General features: G+C 36.6%; 1 protein-coding gene across 9 annotated transcripts in view; it reads right to left on the bottom strand.

Moving 5' to 3' along the window:
* Nucleotides 1-9,549: 9,549 nt before the first annotated feature.
* The window catches only part of SLTM (SAFB like transcription modulator), a 45,012-nt gene continuing 32,070 nt past the window's right edge, over nucleotides 9,550-22,491 (bottom strand). For 8 of the 9 annotated variants that reach the window (XM_007165944.3, XM_007165945.3, XM_057543798.1 and 5 more), the window contains 10 exons: nucleotides 22,242-22,408; nucleotides 21,688-21,773; nucleotides 21,320-21,483; nucleotides 18,737-18,917; nucleotides 17,875-17,999; nucleotides 16,863-17,033; nucleotides 16,005-16,319; nucleotides 15,747-15,891; nucleotides 12,110-12,270; nucleotides 9,550-10,238 (listed from right to left, as the gene is read on the bottom strand). In XM_007165944.3, the coding sequence (XP_007166006.1) occupies nucleotides 10,130-10,238; nucleotides 12,110-12,270; nucleotides 15,747-15,891; nucleotides 16,005-16,319; nucleotides 16,863-17,033; nucleotides 17,875-17,999; nucleotides 18,737-18,917; nucleotides 21,320-21,483; nucleotides 21,688-21,773; nucleotides 22,242-22,408 (1,624 nt within the window). In that variant the 3' untranslated portion in view covers nucleotides 9,550-10,129. The remainder of the gene's footprint in view (nucleotides 10,239-12,109; nucleotides 12,271-15,746; nucleotides 15,892-16,004; nucleotides 16,320-16,862; nucleotides 17,034-17,874; nucleotides 18,000-18,736; nucleotides 18,918-21,319; nucleotides 21,484-21,687; nucleotides 21,774-22,241; nucleotides 22,409-22,491) is intronic. The other variant, XM_057543801.1, reaches the window with a different exon arrangement.

The following is a 22,491-nucleotide window of genomic DNA, read 5'->3' as shown; positions in this document are numbered from 1 at the left end:
CGCAGAGCATAGGCTCTAGGCACACGGGCTTCAGTAGTCGTGGCACATGGGCTCAGTAGTTGTGGCTCGCGGGCTCTAGAGCGCAGGCTCAGTAGTTGTAGCTCACAGGCTTAGTTGCTCCACAGCATGTGGGATCTTCTCAGACCAGGGCTCGAACCCGTGTCCCCTGCATTGGCAGGTGGATTCTTAACCACTGCACCACCAGGGATGCCCCAGGGTTTCTTTTTGAGGTGAAAATTGTAGTGATCGCTGTACATACCTGTAAATGTATTAAAATCATTGAGTTGTACACTTTTTTTTTAGATTTTATTATTTTTAAAAACTTTATTATAGAAAATTTCAAACAAATATAAAAGTGGAAGTAGTGTAATAAACCCCCATGAATCCATCAATTAGCTTCAAGAATTAGCAACACATGGCCAATCTCATATCATCTATATCATTCTCTTGTCCCCTCTCCGTTTTTTTTTAAATAGTAGGTCCTTGTCGGTTATTCATTTTAAATATAGTAGTGTGTACATGTCAATCCAAACCAAATAACTGGGTGAATTGTGTGGTATATGAATTATCTTTCAATAAAGCAGTTTTGAAACAAAAAAAATCCTTAACAAAATTGCAGTAAATGAAATCAAGCCACACACACACACACACACACACACACACACACACACACACACACACACACACACTCCATAACCAAGTATGAATTTTCCCTGGTATGCAAAGTTGATTTAACATTTTAATATCAGTCAATGTAATTTCAGCATATTAGCAGAATGAAGGGGAAAATCTATATAGATACAGAAAAAGCATTTGACAAAATTCAACACCCATTTGCAATAAAAACTCTTAGCATATTAGGAATAGCAGGGAACTTCCTCAGCCTCATAAAGGGTATAAATGAAAAACTCACAGCTGACATCACACTTAATGGTGAAAGACTGAATGCTTTTCCCCTAAAATTGGGTACTATGCAAGAATGTCTGCCCTCACAACTCCTATTCAACATTCTATTGGTGATACTAGCCAATGCAATAAGGCAATGGGGAAGGGGAGGCATTTAGGTTGGTAAGGAAGATATAATGCTGCCTTTGTTGCCAGAAGACATGACAGTGTACATCAAAAACCTTGCGGCATCTCCAAAAAAGTTAGTAGAATAAGTATATTTAGCAACGTCACAAGATATAAGGGCTCAGCATACAAAAATCAATTATGTTTCTATGTAGAAGCAGTGAACAATCAAAAATTAAACATTTTAAATACCATTTACAATAGCATCAAAAATATTAAATACTTAGGGATAAATTTAACAAAAATTGTTTAAGACTTATACACTGAAAATTAAAACACATTGCTGAGAGGTTTTGAAGAAGGCCTACTAAATGAAGAGATACACTAATTATAGTTTGGAAGATTTGATATTGTTTGTAAATGTCAGTTCTCCCCAAATTTATCTACATATTCAACATAAATCATTCAAAATTCCAGCAGCATTTTTTGGTAGATATTGGTAGGCTGATTTAAAAACTTACATGGAAATGCAAAGGGGTGAAATAAAGACTATGGTATTAGTGAAAATATAGACATACAGATCAATGGAGCAGAATAGACTTACATATATAGGGTAAGTTGATTTTTTTTAAACAAGGGTGCTAAGATAATAAATGGGGAAAAGATAGTGTTTTCAGCAAATTATACTGGAAAAACTAGATATCCATATAGAAAAAAAAATGTACCTCACCCCTTCCATGTATGCCATACATAAATCAACTTCAAATAGATCTTATCTAAATCAAAAAACTAAAACTATACAAGTTCTGGACAAAAACAAAGAGAAAGGCATATGTGATCTTTGGGTAGGCAAAGATTTCTAAGACAGGACAAAACGTATGCATGAACCTTGAACAAAAATTGATAAATTGAACTTCATCAAAATTGAAAACTATTCTTCATCGCAGCAAGATCTTTTTTGACTCACCTCCTAGAGTAATGAAAATAAAAACAAAAATAAACAAATGGGACCTAATTAAACTTAAAAGCTTTTGCACAGCAAAGGAAACCATAAACAAGACAGAGACAACACACAGAATGGGAGAAAGTATTTGCAAATGATGTAACCAACAAGGGATTAGTCTCCAAAATTTACAAACAGCTCATGTGGCTTAATATCATCAAAACAAAAAACCCAGGGCTTCCCTGGTGGCGCAGTGGTTGAGAATCTGCCTGCCAATGCAGGGGACACGGGTTCGAGCCCTGGTCTGGGAAGATCCCACATGCCACGGAGCAACTGGGCCCGTGAGCCACAATTACTGAGCCTGCGCGACTGGAGCCTGTGCTCCGCAACAAGAGAGGCCGCGATGGTGAGAGGCCCGCGCACCGCGATGAAGAGTGGTCCCCACTTGCCGCAACTAGAGAAAGCCCTCGCACAGAAACGAAGACCCAACACAGTCATAAATAAATAAATAAATAAATAAATAAATAAAAAATAAAAACAAAAAACAAAAAAAACAAAAAACCCAAACAAAAAATGGGCAGAAGGCCTAAACAGACATTTCTCCAAAGAAGACATACAGATGGCCAACAAACACATGAAAGGATGCTCAACATCACCAATTATTAGAGAAATGCAAATCAAAACTACAATGAGGTATCACCTCACACCAGTCAAAATGGCTATCATCAAAAAATCCACAAGCAACAAATGCTGGAGAGGATGTGGAGAGAAGGGAACCCTCCTACACTGTTGGTGGGAATTTAAATTGGTACAGCCACGATGGAGAAGAGTATGGAGGTTCCTTAAAAAACTGAAAAAAGAGCTACCATATGATCCTGCAATCCCACTCCTGGGCATATATCCAGAGAAAAACATGGTCCAGAAGGATACATGCACCCCGATGTTCACTGCAGCAATGTTTACAGTAGCCAAGACATGGAAGCAACCTAAATGTCCATCAATAGAGGAATGGATAAAGAAGATGTGGTAACTATATACAAAGGAATATTACTCAGCCATTAAAAAATGAATTAATGCCATTTGCAGCATCGTGGATGGACCTAGAGATTGTCATATTGAGTGAAGTAAGTCAGAGGAAGAGAAGTATCATACGATACCGCGTATACATGGAATCTAAAAATAAATGAAAGAGATTAACTTATTTACAAAACAGAAACAGACTCACAGACTTATAGAACGGACTAATGGTTACCAGGGGGGAAGTGGACAGTTAGGGAGTGTGGGATTGACATGTTATCACTGCTATATTTAAAATGGATAACCAACAAGGACCTACTCTGTAACACAGGGAACTCTGCTCAATATTATGTTACAACCTAAATGGGAAAAGAATTTGAAAAAGAATAGATATATGTGTATGTGTAACTGAATCACTTCGCTGTATACCTGAAACTATCACAACATTGTTAATCAACTATACTCCAATATAAAATTAAAAAGTTAAAAATAAATAAAATGATAAATTTAAAAAAAACAAATGTTACTTTGTTTATCCTCTTATGTACTAAAGAAACAAAGTCCATATTTTTCAAAACCTTGTATCATGTTAAATATCAACTTCTCCTTAATGATTAAATCCCTACTGATCTTTTTTTAAAGAAATAATAAAATAAATAAATAAATATAAAAATATTTTACTGTTAAAAAGTCTTAACCACCATCTGAGTCTTCAGCGAGTTGTAGTAGTAACATCAAGGATCACTCATCACAGATCACCATAAGAAATATAATAATAATGAAAATGTCTGAAATATTGAATTATTAAATTGTGACACAGAGACATGAAGTGAGCAAATATTGTTGGAAAAATGGTGCCAATAGCCTTGCTCAATTCAGGGTCGCCACAAACCTTCAATTTGTAAAAAAGCAGTATCTGTGAAGCACAATAAAATGAGGTATGCCTTACATAATAAAAAATATAAATATTATATATATATACATATATATATACACACACACACATATTCCCAGCAATTCCACTCCTACATATTTAGTCAAGAGAAATGAAAACATGTGCACAGAATTGTACACAAATATTCATACCAGTTTTATTCATAATAGCCAAAAACTGTCAACTCAAATTTTAATCAATAGGTGAATGCATAAAAAATTGTAGTACACCCATACAGTGGAATACTATACAGCAACAAAAAGGAACTACTGATATACAAAGCAACATGGATGAATTGCAAAAATGTTACACTGAACAAAAGGAGCCAGATACAAAAGTAGAGATTATTTTATGATTGTTTATATGAAACTCTAGGAAACAGAATCTCTAGCGATAGAAAGCAGATAAATTGTTGCCTAGGGCTGAACATGTGAATTGTAATAACCAGGAAAGGGCACGAAGAAAACCTTTAGTGATGAAAATATTCTGCATCTTGAACATGGTAGTGGTTACTTGGCTGTATACACTTATCAAAACTCATTAACCTGTACACTTGAAATGTATGCATAATATTATTTGTAAATTTTACTTCAAAAATTTAAAAATTGTATTTCTACATACTAGCAACAAATGATGGAAAATTGAAATTTAAAATTCTATTTATAATAGCATCAAACATACTAAATATAAATATAACAAAATATGTGCGAGACCTATACACTCAAAACTAGACCTCGAGTTACCTCATTTGTCATTCACCATGTTCACCTTGAGATTTTATGTTTAAATTTTTTAAAATAGTTAAATAGAGTGAGAATTATAAAGTGTAATATTTTTGCTTCGTAAGTACAAAATTTAGTTAATGCAAAAAATACTTTATTGAACTGTAGTAATATCTTTTAAACTGAAAATTCTTTTTTAATCACTAATTTAAAACTAAAGAATACAGGAAATGCTTATTATGGAAAATAATTTTGTCATATAGAGGAGGAGATGTTTAGAAATTATTTGCTTTGTGGTGTCAAATATATCACATATAAGTCACTGGTCATATCTCCCCTACACTGGATGAAATGACTTGAAGTGATCTTCTTCTAAGTACATGCCTATATTTGAATCTTGGTTCCACCACTTGCTATCTTTATGATCTTGAGCAAATTGTTCCTTCGTTTCCACACATTAAAATGGGAATAATAGCAGTACGTATACCTAAATCATAAGCCTGTTGTGGGAATTAAATGAGTTAATGCATGTAAATTACCTAGTACAACGCCTAGCACATGGTAAGTGCTCAATAAATACTAACTTCTGTGATGACAGTCAAGCTTATAACATATTTACCATGCCTGATAAACATTAAGCTTGAAGTATTAGTTACCTTATTATGTGACAAGACTTTTTTCCCCTTTAGGCTCCTGTGATTAGTTAGAATGACCAGAGTTGCCTATATTTGAATTTTTATTGTAAGTTAGACAGGACTCATAAAAGCCATAAATCTGTGGATAAAGAAATTGGGGACCATAAAGGTTAGATTATATGCTCCAGTTAGTAGGATCAGAACCAGACTCCAAGACTTCTAACTCTGGATCTAGTCTCTTAATCTTGGTATCTATCTATAATCCTTTTTAAAGGTGACTCTCCAGTTAACAGAATAAAAACAAAGTACTTCTTATCTAAATAATACATAGTATTAATATTTCAGAGCTCAACCAAGACAGTTCTGAAAGCCCTGGACACAAGTTCCTAAAGCTGATGCCGAAGTTCCTCTTCCCCTACCCCAAGTGATTCAACTATATGAAGTTATTAATCATCAGTTAACTATAAAATTACATTAATCAGAGCATCTCATCCCACTGGCAGAAGATGGTGTTTCTGAAACTAAAATGACGTGTTGGAGCAGTGATGAGGAAAACTCTACTACTCAGAAAATTGTCAGCTGCTCTTCAAAGAGCGTTTGGTCCTTCTTACTCTGAGCTGTATCTCCACAGTGATTCTCAACCTCAATTGTTCCTTATCTTACAGAATAATATTTTAGAATTTTTAGTCTTATTATCATATACTTAAGGAATGCACCATATATCTTACTTGTCATGGCATCTGATCTGTCTCCGCTCCACTCCATCTCCCAAGTGCCTGGCAGCATATGATGAGTAAATTAATGAATTAATATATGTTGATGGATGTCATTAGAAATTTTAGAGAAGGAAAACTGTCTTTATCCAAATGACTAGTTATTGCTTGAGCTTTTGATGTACTTAGGCAGTCTCTAATAAACCGATAAAAATTTAACTATTGAGCAGATTTCATATTCTTGCTTCCTAACCCCGTTGGCAAATCCAAGTGGGAAGCAAATATATGATTTGGTGAGCTTGGAGCTGGAGCAAAGATGATCTAATGGCTAATATTCATGCCTAAGGCAGGCATCTCCTCTGTGGCTTACATCTGATGGTCTGGGCAGCCTGTCTCTAAATGGTCTCATTTCTTACTGGTGGCTTCTCCAAAGGGTGGCTTGGAGAGGCTTTTGGCCGTCCTCAAGCCCTTACCTTAATTTTCACCAGATACTCTCCAGGTTTCTTAGAAAAGTGTGTTGGTTACACCAATGCAATTTCAAGATAAAGCCCAGACCCCCACCCCAACCCCCATTCCTACCAGACTGCAGCCCCTAAGCCCCTTCTATAAAAATTCTGAATTCTCCATATACTTATTCGACAATTATATTGAGTAGCTACTAAGTGCCAGGTGCTCACGATATGGCAGTGAAAACAAAACAAGAAACCAACAAAAATTGCTGCCCTCCTGGAGCTTACATCCAAGTTGGAAGAAACAAATGATAAATGTCAGATGGGAAGGGGAAGGGAGAATACTGAGGGTGGGCTAAGAGTGTGGCAGTTTTAAATATAATACCAGGGAAGGCATCACTGAGAACATGACATTTTCATGAAGACTTGAAGTGAGATATGTGGATATGTGGGGGAAGTGCATTCCAGATCAAGGAATCAATGCAAAAGGCCAGAGACGGGATGCTGTATTCAAGAAACAAGAAGAGGCCAATGTGATGGAAACAAAGTGAGCAAGGAGAGTAGCAGGAAATGAGGTGAGAGAAGTAGTGCAACTCCAAAGACTTTAGATTTATTCCAAGGGAGATGAGGTGATAACTTGAAGGTTTAAAACAGAGAAGAGAAAAACATATGCCGTTTGGTGGTGTGGACATAAGATAAAGGTAATTAGCACAGAATACATAGGTGAAAATTAACTGTTTGGAACCTGACCGTTAAGCCTGGTTAGAAGGGCTAAGTATAACAGAGAAAGGAAAGATAGCTTATTTTGCAGGAAGCACTTAAGGATTTCAGAAAACAATTTGTTGCAGGTAAAAATAGGCAGTATTTGTTGACTGATGCAGTTTAAGTGATGTAGGAAAGAGAATTTTATGTATGGCAGCCTTAGGGACTTTGAAGATAGTGACTAAATGTTTGTGAGGATTAGCTAGTTTGTGGGGGGCGGTAATTGAACATGTTAAATCAGAGGCACTGAGAGGAAAGCTAATTAAGCACTGTTGGAGGTACTGGAAAAGATTCATCTTTAGGTAAGGAGCTGGATTAGATGAAGCTGGAAAGAATGCAAAAGTAATTTGACATTTTTACAGTAAGGATTCAGTAAATGTTTAATTGTTGGAACAGGCTTAAGTATGGAGGAACTGAGTTAAGTGACGATCTAGCAAGGGATACAAACATAGGCAGAAGGGTTTCTAAATTTTTCTATGCAACTCTGAAGTTTTTTTTTTTTGTTTTACAATTATTTTGGGCATGTGTAGTTTCTGACTTCAGTGTCTTGCCCAAGCTTGCTAAGACGGGCTTTTTCTTAAACCACTGTAAGCTGTTACTCCTAAATCACTGAAACCTTCTATATTATTGGATTGCTGAAACATTTTTGGATTGCTCAACAAGTATATGGAGAGTAACAAAATTTTCTCCTTTTCCTTGGTTTTGAGGAACCCATCTTCCTTTATAAAATCTCTAAAATTGGTTTTCACTACTGATCCTTAGCCAGCCAGATCTCTACTAACTGGTGCCCCTGAACCCTAAGGGCTACTCCCAAACTCAATGCCAAAATTTCAGAAGGTGGTTTTGTTGGGTTTTTCAACTTGAAAATGCTACACTATGGCAAACTGAGGGAAAAATAACTACCAACCAGTCTGTAGACTGTTGTACCATTCAGTGTAGGTGTAGAAGAGATTGTAACAAATCAAAGATCTAATACTTTAAGAGATTACTTCTCAGATCCCCATCTGAAAAATGGGTAGGACAATAATTGTTACTTACAGTTAGTAGGATTCTTTTGAGTATTAGGCAAGCAACACGCTTAAAATGCTTAGTATACTGCCCAGCAAGTAAAGTGCTTACTTGTTTGTTAGCAACTGTGTAATCCCTTGTGGTAAGCATAGCTCCACTCTACAAATGAGGAAAAAAATCAGAAGTGACACAGAGACCCAAAGTCACAAAGAGAGGCAGAGTAGAAGTTAGTTCACTCCAATACATACTGAGGCTTCCATTGTGCCAGTCTACAAAGTGCAGAGGGGATCAGGAAATGAAGAAGTAGACCCCTACACACACACACACACACACACACACACACAAACACACACACACACACACACACACACATCACCTGCTCCCACAACTGTAGAGTTAGGAAGGGAAGAAAAGGGTATGAAATCCAGAACAATACAAAAAGTGCCAGTTCCCCCAAAGAGTCAAAGACAAGGGTACCCTGGCTGCCCACAGCACTCAAAGTCTGAGCCATCTCATGGGCACAGCCATATCCACTCAGGGACACTTACAAGAACTTCTATAAAGACTCCTTCTCAAATCAAAAGGTGGCCTCAGAGCAATCCCTTGGCACCCATCTTTTACTCTGTACGAGCATACAGACTGCTGAGTTTTCCAAGAATCTAGACCATTTGAATTACTCATCACTGATTTATATGAAGGAACATGCGAGGCTTTAAGAGGCGCTATTCTGAATTTACCTTGAAGGACTTTCCTGGAAAAGATGCCTTAAAGAAAAAAACCAGTAAGGTTAGTGCTTAAGTTTCCAACACTTCAACAAAGTGTGCTGCCCAGCTACTGAGATGAAGAGTCAAAGTTAGACTTATTTCCTAGGAACAAAAACCAAAAGTCTGTCGTTAAAGCTCTAAACCTAGTCAATTACTTGGAGTAAGGAAAAGGGCTGGAGGACTAACACCTAAAAAGCTGGAAACAAAGACACATACACTTCCAGGTGTGGATTTTTATTTTCACAAAGAGACAACAATGCCTTCCCACATACAAGTATTTACAAAACCCAACTGATTCACCAAGCTAGAACCTGGGTTTTTTTTTCCACTTCTCAACATAGTTGGGAATATGGAAACATTAATACCCACACAATTCCCAGAGATGGAATTTATCCATCAAACAGTGCAGATTACCTAAAAGTGCACTTACCTGCACAACTCAGTCTAAGAACCTCAGTGATACAAACCTCATGGCCAAGGTTTCAGTAATCTATTTGGTTTCATACCATGCAAACCTGAACAAGTGTGCTGCTACACTAAACTGAAAATCGGTTCTCATTTTACAATTAAAAAGGTTCTCAACGCTTTAGCAACTATACAGAATATGAAGGTTTATTTCAAAAAAGAGTACATTTTTTAAAACCAGGATACACAGATGCACTTAATGTAACAGTACCTTCTGCAAAAATAGGTTACATAATACTCAGAAATGCAAGGAACAATCTTATTCTCTAAAAATTAAACAGCAGACTTTTTAAGCTTAAACAGCCTTCAAAATGGAGGCTGAAAATGCTTGGTGACAAGAAGTAACTCTAGAGCCTGACACCACAGAGCTAATGCTGGAAATTAAACTACTACCACACACCTGCAAACTACGCTTTATATTCACACAGCATTAAAATGGTTTTGATTCCTATCTTTTCAAATGTGTCTTGGTGCTGCAAGAAAAAAAGTTGAATGATACACAAAACTATTAAAAGTTACAACAGAACTATTTAAACATCTTCTCCAAAATTGAGAAAAGCAATCATGTTAAATTTTAAAAAAAGAGAAAAAAGAAAAAGTCTGACAGAAATCTCAAGCAAGTCAGAGGTCCTCTTCATAAGTAGTCAAGTAAAGTTTACAGGAGATTTCAATAAATTATCTTGAAACCGTGGCAGAGAGCTAATTTTCAGAATCGTCGTGGAGGTCCACCCTTAAATGGCTTAAATCCAGAGCCACTTCCTCTTGGCATGGAATTGCCACTGATTTGTACAATTCTATTAATTGGGGATGCATTACTGAAAAAGGTTTAAAAGAAAAAAACATCAGAGAACAAAAGAACAAATAATTACAGCTAATACCTAAAAAGCGATTATCATTTAACAGACACTGTTCTTTGTGCTTTACCCATATTAAATAATTTACTCTTTTGAACAGTCCTGTCAGGTATGTACCATTACTAACCCCACTTTCCTGATGAAGAAAGACAGATCTAGACGCTAAGTAACTTGCCCAGGATCACAATGGTGAACTGATAATAAATGGTGGTGTGAGGATTTCAACTCAGGCAACCTCACGTCAAAGCCTCTGCCTCTTAGTAAGCCATTTAATGGTCTGTGCATGAATGGACTGGAGCAGTGGTTCTCAAAGTGTGGCCCCCAGATCTGCAGCATCAGCATCAACTAGGAACCTGAACCTCTGAACTACAGGACATCATTCAAGAAATATTTTTGGAATTTCTTTTATATGTATAATGCAACACAGTAGATACAAACGGATAATACAGGAATAAAGACCCACCCCAAAATCCTACAACAAATTTGGGAGAGAAAAACCCATGGCGAAATGGTTTAAGTAGGATAAAACCAAATTACAGAAAGGTTTGGATGCCAGGCTGAGGAATCTGGATTAGATCCTGTAACCTAAAGAAGCTGTTTGTAGTTTTGGAGCAAGTAAACAGTGTTAAGAAAACAGTCCCAACGGTTAAATTTAGAAATAACGTGAAAAATGGAGGAGAGAAAACACTCATTTGGGAAGATCTGATAGAAGCTGAAATAAGCAAGAAGACAAAGCTACCACAAATATATTTTTTTAACTGAACCGTACTTAGAAATTTATGCTAGGAGTGAAGAAAGATAAAGATGAGGCCCAGTCTGGCAATGCCAAATCAAAAGAAGCTGGAGACAACAACTGAAACATAAAGGTTTGAAACCGCAGAGGAATGAGTTTGCTTGTGACCCTAAATTTATGGAGAAATCTAAGCATTTACATGGAGATCATGATATAAAGCTAAAAATAAAGAATAGTATCTAAAATCCAACCGTGTGAAGGAGCCAATAAAGTAAATTAAAAAGGTAGAAAAGAAAATTATGGTACATTAGAAAGCAGAGGAATGTTTTAAAAAAGGAAAAGCAACAGTGCTTAACCACCAAGGAGCCCAAGAACTAAAAAAATAAAGGAATCTATATTTGTCAAGAAAAAAGGTACTGGTGACCTTTAATAACCAAGGACAGAATGAGTGATGAGGCTGTGCAGGGCACAAGGACAGTAAACAGTCACTTAAGTCTGAGGGTAGAAGCAACCAATAGAAGAGCAGTAACTTGGATCACTGAGCCAAGCCACTGTCTCTTATAAGACAGATGAATGGGAAAGAAAAAAGGGCATGGGAGAGAGAGAGGCCAAACACTTGCCAGCTGAAGGGCCACAACGGATGTTGGTATGAAGAGAAAATAAAGCTCATCTCCTAGCATTTGAACAGGTTTTGGGATAAATGTCCAAAAATTTTGCTAGACCTATTTGAAAAGGGTGGAAGCAGAACATACTTTGTTTCTTCTTCCTTTCTAGGAATTTTCAGAATGATAATGAACAAGAAGATGGTTCCAACATGAAATTAATATTCATTATCTACTGCATTCTGACATACATACCTACCTGTATCGAGATCAATATGCCAGAATGTCAATCAATTAACTTATAGTGAGGAACGTTAACTCACAAATTAACATCAGCTGCCCTGGAGACTTTGGGTTAATATGAGGAAATATCTGGGCAGACCTAGGGTTGTTACTAGTTGCAATTCAATCTCTCAGAAACTATAATGACCTTTAAGGAAAAGGAAAAAGGTTTGGTTGCATGCTGGCAGAAAAGTCTTAACTGATTAACTACTTACCTTGTATGCTGCGTTATCATGCCTGCTCCTGTCCGGCCATCACCCATTCGCCTTGCATCATGATAGCTAGGTCCTTGAGAAGGTGGACCATGCCATTCTTTCCTTGGTCCACTCGTGTCCCGTCCATGGCGGTCAACCACATGTCGTTCTTCGGGATAGTGCTAAAGAATAACATATTAAAAGAAAAGTCAGGACAGACTCAGCCTCAGGCCAATTTACTTAAGGTGTACTTTTTTTTTCTTGATAAATTTATTTTATTTTTATTTATTTTTGGCTGCGTTGGTTCTTTGCTGCTGTGTGCAGGCTTTCTCTAGTTGTGGCGAGCGGGGGTTACTCTTTGTTGTGGTGCGCGGGCTTCTCATTGCGGTGGCTTCTGTTGTTGCGGAGCACGGGCTCTAGAGTGCAGGCTCAGTAGTTCTGGCCCATGGGCTTAGCTGTTCCGCTGCATGTGGGATCTTCACGGACCAGGGCTCGAACCCATGTCCCCTGCATTGGCAGGCGGATTCTTAACCACTGTGCCACCAGGGAAGTCCCTTATGGTGTACTTTTAATGTCAGAAGGAAATTAATAAGATGTGTGAGAAGATGAAAGAATGAATAATATGAAAAAAGGTTTCTATCTACTTTAAACTAAGAAGCTTTTCAGGCTTCAGGGTAGAAAAGGTAGAAGGATAGAATATGATTCAGCACTGTTATTTCTATACCTTCTAGCACCCATGTACTTTCTGACCCTTGAGTATTTCTGGGTCTATATATAATGCCTGGATCTTCTATATATATGTAAGAAGGCATACTGAGAGGTCAAAACCTTAAGACAAATCAAGGTGGGGTATATGATCAACATGCAAATACCACATAGAAACAGGAGCTGTCATCTTACTGTACACAGTACTAGTTAGTGCTATGGCTCTTACAAGGTCTTACACCCATGACTATGAAAAAAAAAGAATAGTGAACATAAAGAAACAAATGCAGAGAACTAAGGATCTGAGGGAAAAAAAAGAGTCAAAAGTTATGATACTTAGCCTGCAGAAATCTGAAGGCGCCCTACAGAGATATATTGGGTTGGCCAAAAGGTTCGTTCGGTTTTCCCGTAGGATGGTTCTAGTGGCGCTTAGTTGTCTTTAACTTCATTCAAAACAATTTTGTTAAGTTGTATTGTGACAGCTGTCATATCAGCGTGCATTTTAAAAAAACCCAAAATTGGTGAATTTTTGTGTAGCCATTTTAATAATGAAGATGGAAGAAAAAAAGCCACATTTTTGGCATATTATGCTTTATTATTTCAAGAAAGGTAAAAACGCAACTGAAACACAAAATAAGATGTGTGAGGTGTATGGAGAAGATGCTGTAACTGATCAAACGTGTCAAAGGTTGGTTTGCGAAGTATTGTGCTGAAGATTTCTCGCTGGATGATGTTCCACAGTCGGGTAGACCAGTTGAAGTTGATAGCAATCAAATCGAGACATTAATTGAGAACAATCAACATTATACCACGTGGGAGATAGCTGACATACTCAAAATATCCAAATCAAGTGTTGAAAATCATTTGCACCAGCTTGGTTATGTTCATTGCTTTGACGTTTGGGTTCCACGTAAGTTAAGTGAAAAAAACCCTTCTTGACCGTATTTCCACATGCGATTCTCTATTGAAACGTAACGAAAATGTTCCATTTTTAAAACAAATTGTGACGGGCGATGAAAAGTGGATACCGTACTACAATGTGGAACGGAAGAGATCGTGGGACAAGTGATATGAACCACCACCAACCACACCAAAGGCTGCTCTTCATCCAAAGAAGGTGATGTGTATATAGTGGGATTAGAAGGGAGTCCTTCCAGAAAACCAAACAATTAACTCCGACAAGTACTGCTCCCAATTAGACCAACTGAAAGTGGCACTCGATGAAAAGCGTCCAGATTAGTCAACAGAAAACGCAGAATCTTCCATCAGGATAATGCAAAACCGCATATTTCTCTGATGACCAGGCAAAAACTGTTACAGCTTGGCTGGGAAGTTCTGATTCATCCGCCGTATTCACCAGACATTGCACCTTCGCCTTTCCACTTATTTTGGTCTTTACAAAATTCTTTTAATGGGAAAAATTTCAATTCCCTGGAAGACTGTAAAAGGTACCTGGAACAGTTCTTTGCTCAAAAAGATAAAAAGTTTTGGGAAGATGGAATTATGAAGTTGCCTGAAAAATGGCAGAAGGTAGTGGAACAAAACGGTGAATACGTTGTTCAATAAAGTTCTGGGTGAAAATGAAAAATGTGTCTTTTATTTGTACTTAAAAACCAAAGGAACTTTTTTGCCAACCCAATACTACAGTCAGAACAGCTTATAGACCAACACCATGAAAACCAAATTTCCACGGGAGGAACAGGATCTCTTCCCTCAGGATACCTTTTGCAAAAAGGGTATCTGAATGCAAGGGCACTAGTCTATGAGACTTAAATTTTACTCTAACTAAGGCAGAATATCTGGATTATGTAACAAATCTTAAATGTTCTATTCAGGATAAATAGCTCAATGAATTCATCTATTGAACATTTCTACTTACTAGAAACATTAAAACTTAATAAATCCCAGCAGGCCCAAATCCGTTTCAAAAATGCTTTGTATGAAATGGAAAGTGCAGAGTTGTATTAACTAGAATGCCAAGAGATTAAAAAATTTTCTGGTAAAAAATGTTGCTACAAAACCTAATATGTATTCAAATACAAAACAGAGCACCAGAGTATACTACAGGCTGAAGGATGGAGACACACATACACATACACACACACTTCAGAATTCTTTTTTGTATGTAATTTAAGAGAATATTCTATCTCTGCTACCGTCAACCCATATTATGCCAGTATTTCATCGACAGAATGCTTTCAAATCAGGTAAAAGGTTTTTGCTCATTTGAATTGCTAAGAGATGTCCTCTGTCGAGATTCATTGACTTCTTAATAGAAAATATTCAAGTCAATAAAGCGTCACAAGAGTAAAAAAGGCAAATACAAAATATTCCACTTACCTACCTTTAAAAATAAAAGAGCAAAAAAGAGACAATGGTTTTATTTCAGTTCTATACTTTAAGCTACTTAATAAAGTGGGAGAAAAGAGAGAGTATTATGAACAAAAACAAAAACAAAAAAAAGGAAAAGGTGAAAGGGAAACACAAGTAGGGGCCCAAGATTTCCCATCCAGTTTGAAAGCCTCAATTTCTTAAAAAAGAAATAAAGCCAGTCGTCATTAGGAAGGCTCATCTACCAAATGTAACAATTCTCAAATTTTAGCAGGAAGTTTAATAAAAATTTCAGGGCTACAATCATTTCATCATGTATGTAAGTCAAATCATTACATTGTACACCTTAAACTTACACAGTTCTTTCTGTATATCAATTATATCTCAATAAAACTGGAAGGAAAAAAAAATTTCAGGGCTAGTATCCTGCTTCTCTGGACTACTATATTCAACTACTGACTTGAAAATACAAGAGGCATTACGATCTTTAACAAGAAACTCTCAATCATTCTAATCTAACTAGTCTAGTCCACACCCAAATGATACTACAGATACAATGTGTCTCATAAGTCCTTTAAATTTATTTCTGGAGAGTTGACAATAAACCTGCATAAGCATTTACCTGTGCTCCACTTCCTCGGTCTGTGATTACTCCTCTGTCTCCCTCTCTGTTTCCATAGCCTGAAGCATTACTGCGATTCCCAGGGGGTGCCCCTCTCACACTGTGCCCTGATACTTCTCTCCCAGATCTTTCTGGCCTTTCAACTCTGTTAAACAAAATCCAAAAACATACACAATCAAACTCTATTATACCTTTTTTTGAAAAACCCAAATGCATTATAACCCACCACTAGCTAGTCATTAGAAACTACACAAATACCTTGCTTCCCGTTTGTCGGCGGACATGCCTCCTTCACTCTTCCAGGAGGTGGGTCTAGATGGATTGGGCCCTCCTTCTCGGGGGTGTCTAGGGTGAGCGATATCAGGCCTGTCATGAATGATCACTGTCCTCCTCTCATCTCGTTCCCCTCGCACTTCTCGCCTGTCTGTTTCTCTAAGTTCGTTTCTTGGTGGTGGAGGCTCATTTCTTCTGGAATCACTGAAATTTTTGGGATACCTTTCAAAACCTGGATCTTCTCTTCGTGCAGAAGGACGTGTTTTTTTCCCTTCACTTTGACCAACAAAACGTTCTCGCCTGTTATTCAAAACAAAGAACACAGGTCCTGAGAAGTACTTACTTGGCCTTCTTCTTCTTAACTTTATTTGCATAACCTACAATAATAACACCTTCTTTAAAAATTAACTTAAGGCAAAGCGACCAAAATAGCCACAATTATTGATAATAACCTATATTCTTTTAAATTGAGCTAAATGTCTGGCATGAAGGTTGGTTTTTTGCCGTCCAAGGGAAATTACATCAAACACTCAAGTCACTACCAACCTGAGGGATATTTTACTGTTCTTCACAGTTGAGGCTCATTCAAAGTTAACAGTACTCCCACTTAGTTTTAAAGGTTAAGAAGATAAAACCAACCTACTTAACTGTGTTATGGTGGCCTATAAAACTAATTTTGAATACTGAATCACAGTCTCATTAACAAATACAAAAACCAAACATATGATTTGTTCTGAACACTCAGTTATGACCTGTACTTCTTAAGATTTTAATAGAGAACCAAACTATCACTAACAAGGCTCATATACCAAATACAGCATTTTTCAACATAATCTGTTTTACCTTTCAAAAGATGAAGACTGTATTGATGAACTCTCAGGAAACCTGCCCCTCTCTCGGTGATCAAAGTCATTAAATCTATTCTGTTGTCGAGAGTAGTCAGATCCGTGGCCGAATCGTGCATCTGTATCTAGAGACAACTTTTTATTCTCACTCCAGTAAGGATCATCTCGCCTTGAAGAGAAATATTTGCTCGTTTATATAAATTAGTTTTACAACAATCAAATAACACCTACTTGGAGTCATACATACCACATGCTAGGAACTGTGGATACAGAGGGCTAATAAACTCAAGACAAAACATTCTGTTACAAGAACAAGCTAGCAAAAAATTATTGTTATACAAAGTCGTATAGTTATTAGAGGAATTTCACAGGAAAGAAAACAGTTGAAAAATTGTCTGTTTTCAAATTATTAAATGGAAAAGACAAATAAGATAAATACTTGATACCATTTTATAATAAAATTCTAACTAGGTGTATACAACCTTTTTGGTTATACTTAACTTTGGAAAGGTTAGAGGGGTCAGTCCCAAGCACAATTCATTCACTCCACTTATTTCTCAACACTATCAACTAAATCTCACAGAATGTGTAATGAGAAAATTAAATGACTATATTGTATTTTGAAATCTATTAAGAACCATGAATGCAAACACATACAGAATCTATATTTTAGTCTTCCCAAATTTATGACGTTGATTTCTGTACCATCTGCACTACCCTGTAAGAATTTTCAAAATGGGTCTGAGTTTGAGAGCCATTGCTGAAGTCTACCATGTATTTCCAGTCATAGTGGAAAAACATTTGCATTAGGAAGGGAAATAGAAAGAAGAGCAGACTGTTCTACTTGACAATGCACTGGGTCCAATTCAATACTGCAATCATTCCCATCCCTGTTGATCATGACCCTTTACTCCAGTGATGAGTGCCTGTACTCTCCAATTCTAGAGTTAGTCTTAGCTTGGACTAAGGAATAAGATAGTAAGCTACTGTTAAAGAAAGTAAGCAACTACCTATGATCTACATCACGTGGGCGTTTCAAAGAATTCCTTTTTTCTTGTTCATAACGAAGCTGCTGCTGTTGCCTTCTCAGTTCCTCTCGTTCTCGAGCAATACGTTCAGCTTCCTTACGTCGTTCCTTCAGATAACATAGAAGGAAGAACCAACCAATGCAAAATGAAAACATAAGGTAAGTATATTTGCAACTTTGTTTTAATCCTGTCATTAAGAAACCATCATAGGCAAGCACCAGGCAAAACACATACCTGGGACAAATAAAAAAATCTGACTTCAGTAATTAGCAATCTAAGCTATGACTATTGTTCTGCAACATTAAAATTAACAGAGACTGGGTGTTAAAAGCTGGCAATTTTTTAAATTTGGAAGGTCAGATTTAGTTGAATAATTTTAAACAAAAGCACCTAAAGGGAATTAGAAATAGAGTTCTTAATATGTATGAAGATTAAGTGCCTTAAAACCTTGGATGCAATTCTGCAAAGAGAGGCATTATTTCCTTCCAGCCTTGGGAAATCACTCCCACTATAATATGTAAGGAAATAGTTATTTTCTAAGAATGGGATAGTGACAGAGCCTGGATTACAACTACTCTGGACTCATAGTCCTATGCTCAGACTATTAGGCTGCCATGATATTGCAGAGCTCGAGGTATTACCAATTGGCTAGAACAAAGTCATGACTAAATGTATTTTTAACTAGCACCTAATTCACTGTTATCTTTCAGGGACACTTAATAAATGCTCATTAGCTAAACTTATTCTATAGAAGCTTTACAACATGTAAAGCAAATTTTAGGGCAAAAATCACAGGGTTTGAAAAAGGTCAGTTATTTAAGATGAAAAGATTTTCTGACTGCACCTGTTCAATACGAATGCGTTCCCTTTCCAAGCGTTCGCGTTCCATTCTCTCTCTCTCTAGTTTTTGCCTTTCAATTTCTAGGCGCTCTCTCTCTCTCTGTAAGCGTTCCCGTTCTTCCCGTTCACGAATTATTCTAATGCGTTCTCGCTCTCGACGCTCTCTTTCTGCAATCTCTCTTCGTCTAACAAAAATCAGTATTTAGAAATACTTAAATTATGCTAGCACTGTGTGAAAGAGAATAGCTTTTGAATTTGTACTTTTCCCTGAGGTTGGCAATTTTAAACTTCAACTCATTCTAAGTAGTTTTAATGTAATTGGAAAGAGAACTCAAAATAAAACTTTAAACAGATTTCAATACTGTCACTTATTTATTAAGACTGTCAGCTGAACAGCTGAATTTTATAGAGTAGTTGCCTCTTAGATGATTCCTGTTTAAATAAAAATCCCACTATAACAGCCCATTAATTAATCAACATTTTTAAAAGGAGATATTCTACATACATGAATTTACAAAACTACAACTTCTACTGTTTTTGATAGAAAAATAGGATACAGTCTGTCTCCTTAAATGAGGTAGGCCCTATTTTTGATAACCTGGGATCATAACCATCAGCACGAATTATAGCAAACGCTATATACAATGAACGGCTGCCTCAAAGCCTCTTTTGGAGTGTTCATGGCCCATAATAGATGGCTCTGGGTAACATGCTTCTTTGATTCAGGAGGTAGTTCAAATGTTTGCTCAACTAAATTAAGTTATTATATTAAGACTTTTAACAGTTTGTGTTTTTTTTAATCATTTCCTTACTTTAGGGCACCCAGTGTATTTTGTCTATCACCATGTCTTCCCCTAGTAACCCAGTGGTTCTCAATGGTTCAGTACTGCCCCCATGGAAATCTGAGGGGCATTTTTAATTATCACAATGACCATGGGCGGTTACCAGCAATTAGTGAAGGGGACCAAGGATTCTAAATATCTTCTGATGTGTGGAATAGTCAAGATAGTTCTGCATAACAAAAAACTGTCCAACACTCCTAATATACCTTTCAGATGCCATAATGGACATTCATGTCATCAAAACAAAATCACCTCTAGAAAAAAAAAATCTAGCTCTAGAACTTAACTAATTTTTAATAAATGCCAGGTTCATTTGCTTTGGCGTGGTTTTATGTACACTAAAGTTTCCAGGAATGCAACTCCACATAAGTAAGAGGGAAAATTATACTTTCTTGAGAACTTCACCAAGAGTTGTTCACCATTTCAGAAATCATGTCATAACGTCAACAACACTCCTGGTATTTGACTCACCAATATGACAAACCGGTATCAATCTGTGTTTGTAGCTGTCACATTCTCACTGAGTCTTAAGAAGGGTGCAAACATCTGACTACTTCATTAGATCTTCTAGAGAGTCATGCCTAAACATTCATATCTGGAATATATGCTTCATTACAAATTACTTTCATTTTTCCTTCGTATTACAGTTAAGGCTTTATATTGATATTTTTCATATATTTGTATGTGTAGGTATATTATATACCAATTTCGTTTCAGATTAGTAAAGAAGGTGCTGCAACTCTTTTGTTTACTATGAAAGGGGTGCTGATCTAATGGGTTTGAGGAGTGCTGCCTAATAACTCCCACTCCCACCCTCCTCTCAACTTGTGGTCCTCTAAACAGGAGGCTAAGCGTGCTGAGACCTCATCCAACAAAGCTTCTGAGTAATGCAAGGGTTATTTCCTTTAGGTAAACTGTGCGGCAATCACAGTATTATTTAAGTTGCTACAAGTATCTCTGGTAGTTCCGAGCACTCTTGTGAATGAATAGATGAAATTTCATTGTAAGTGACCATTTGACAGTATAGGTTAATATTTGGAAATTTATATTATGAAACACTTTCACAAGAATATTTTAAGTGGCATCCAAAAGTTGATATATGAAAGCAAACTGGCACTCATGATGAACTGTTGAGATATTGCCACTAAAAATAGAAATGTTTTGTTCTCGTTTTGTTTTAAAAAGAATGCCTGCTTTGGGACAGAGCTTAACACAATAAGGTTCACAGGGTAAATTTGCCTTCACTTGGTCTCTAATTCAAAGTACAATAAGTTTTCCCTAAAATGTCAACATATTATTTGACCACTATACCTTACATTGAGACTATCCTATCTCAAAAATCAATTTTTCCTTTAAAGTCATGTTTTTTATGGCGGCAGCTTTGGAGTAGAGGAAAGAGCATTGGACTTGGAGTCAGAAGACTTGGGTCTGAGTCCCGACTCTGCCACTCATTAGCCATGTGGCATTGGAAGAGTCATTTAGCCTCTCTGGGCCTCCATTTTTTTCACTTATATAATGGACATAACTAACCTTACAGAACTGTCAAGACAGAGATAATAGATGGAAAGGTATTTTGTAAATCATAAAATACTACGCAAACTTAAGAAATCATTAGGTTTTACTGCACTTCTTAAAAGTGGCAAATATCTTTCTGTAGGAATACAATTTCCAGAAATCTGGTTTATAACTAGTGTTAAAGATGTACCTATAGTTAAAGACAGGTATAAAATAGACTCTTTTCCTACCTTCGAAGTTCCATTGCTCGTCGCAATCTTTCAAAACGAACTAAATGTTCTCTCAATCTTTGTTCCTTCATCTTTTCAAAAGGCAAGATGTCTTTCCTCCTGTAGTCTTTGTCCCTTTTTTTATCTAAGCTAGCTCTCTCCTTTTCCTTGCTTCTTCCATGAATCTGTAGAAAAAAAAATTACAACAGGACTACAAGTTAAAATAATTTTGTTTTTTCAAGTTGAGCTGGTCATTTAAAAAGCTTAAATGAGTAATGACATTCCCCTTTTCTTAGGTTTTCTAGCATGGAAGTATGCACATGGTTAGAGATACTGACTTATCTTCTTTTGGAAACAGGTGGAATAGTAAACATCTGCCTCAGACTTACTTTCTCATATCTTCCTCTTCTTGATGGCCTACAATGATCTCCTTTAGTTTGGTCTAGTATTACCATATGTCCTGGACTCTTTGAACCTAAGAGGAAAAAAAAAAAAATTAGATAAGCAAATGTCTAAAAATATTTCAGTAAAAAAGAAAATATAATGTAAAAATGCTGAATTCTTAGACAACCAAATATTCATAAACCAATACATGAAATAAAAAACTTATTCTATGAGAACTTAAAGAGTTTTTAAAGCTTGATCCGCTAACATAAATACTTTCAGAGATACCAAAAGATCTATTACATAGCTATTACTCAATGACCGTTTTCAGTCAGCCCAGATTTAACAGTAAATGGGCTTAGGTGGAAGAAGACATCTGTCTCCTAAGAGTGGAAAAGGAGAGGACAATCAGTCTATTAGACCTCCTTTTCTACCTCCTTTTCTAATAACAAAGTTTAAATATTTATCTGGATTGTAATCTCAAGTTTCCCCTTCCACTGTAAAAATTAAATTGTAGGATGCATTAGAAAGGGATTGAGAAGAAAGATGCATAGCATACTTATTCGTTTCTTTTCTTCACTTTTTTTAATCGATTCTGAAGTTTGGCCACTTGATCCATTATCATTCTTCTCATCTTTTCCTTCTATTTTCTTAGTATCCTTGCTTTCTTTTTTTTCAGGTTTCTCAGACGACCTCTTCTCTTCTTTTTTGACTGAGGCTTGTGTCCTAACCATACCACCCCAAGCAAGAAAACAACAAAATGAGGACTACTTCATCAGTGTACCAAAAAAGTCTATATGCTTATCAAC

Source organism: Balaenoptera acutorostrata, chromosome 3 (assembly GCF_949987535.1).
Source record: "Balaenoptera acutorostrata chromosome 3, mBalAcu1.1, whole genome shotgun sequence".
In the NCBI taxonomy this organism is placed as follows: domain Eukaryota; kingdom Metazoa; phylum Chordata; class Mammalia; order Artiodactyla; family Balaenopteridae; genus Balaenoptera; species Balaenoptera acutorostrata.
The sequence above is the reverse complement of the archived record's forward strand: the minus strand, read 5'-3'. Positions and strand labels throughout refer to the sequence as shown.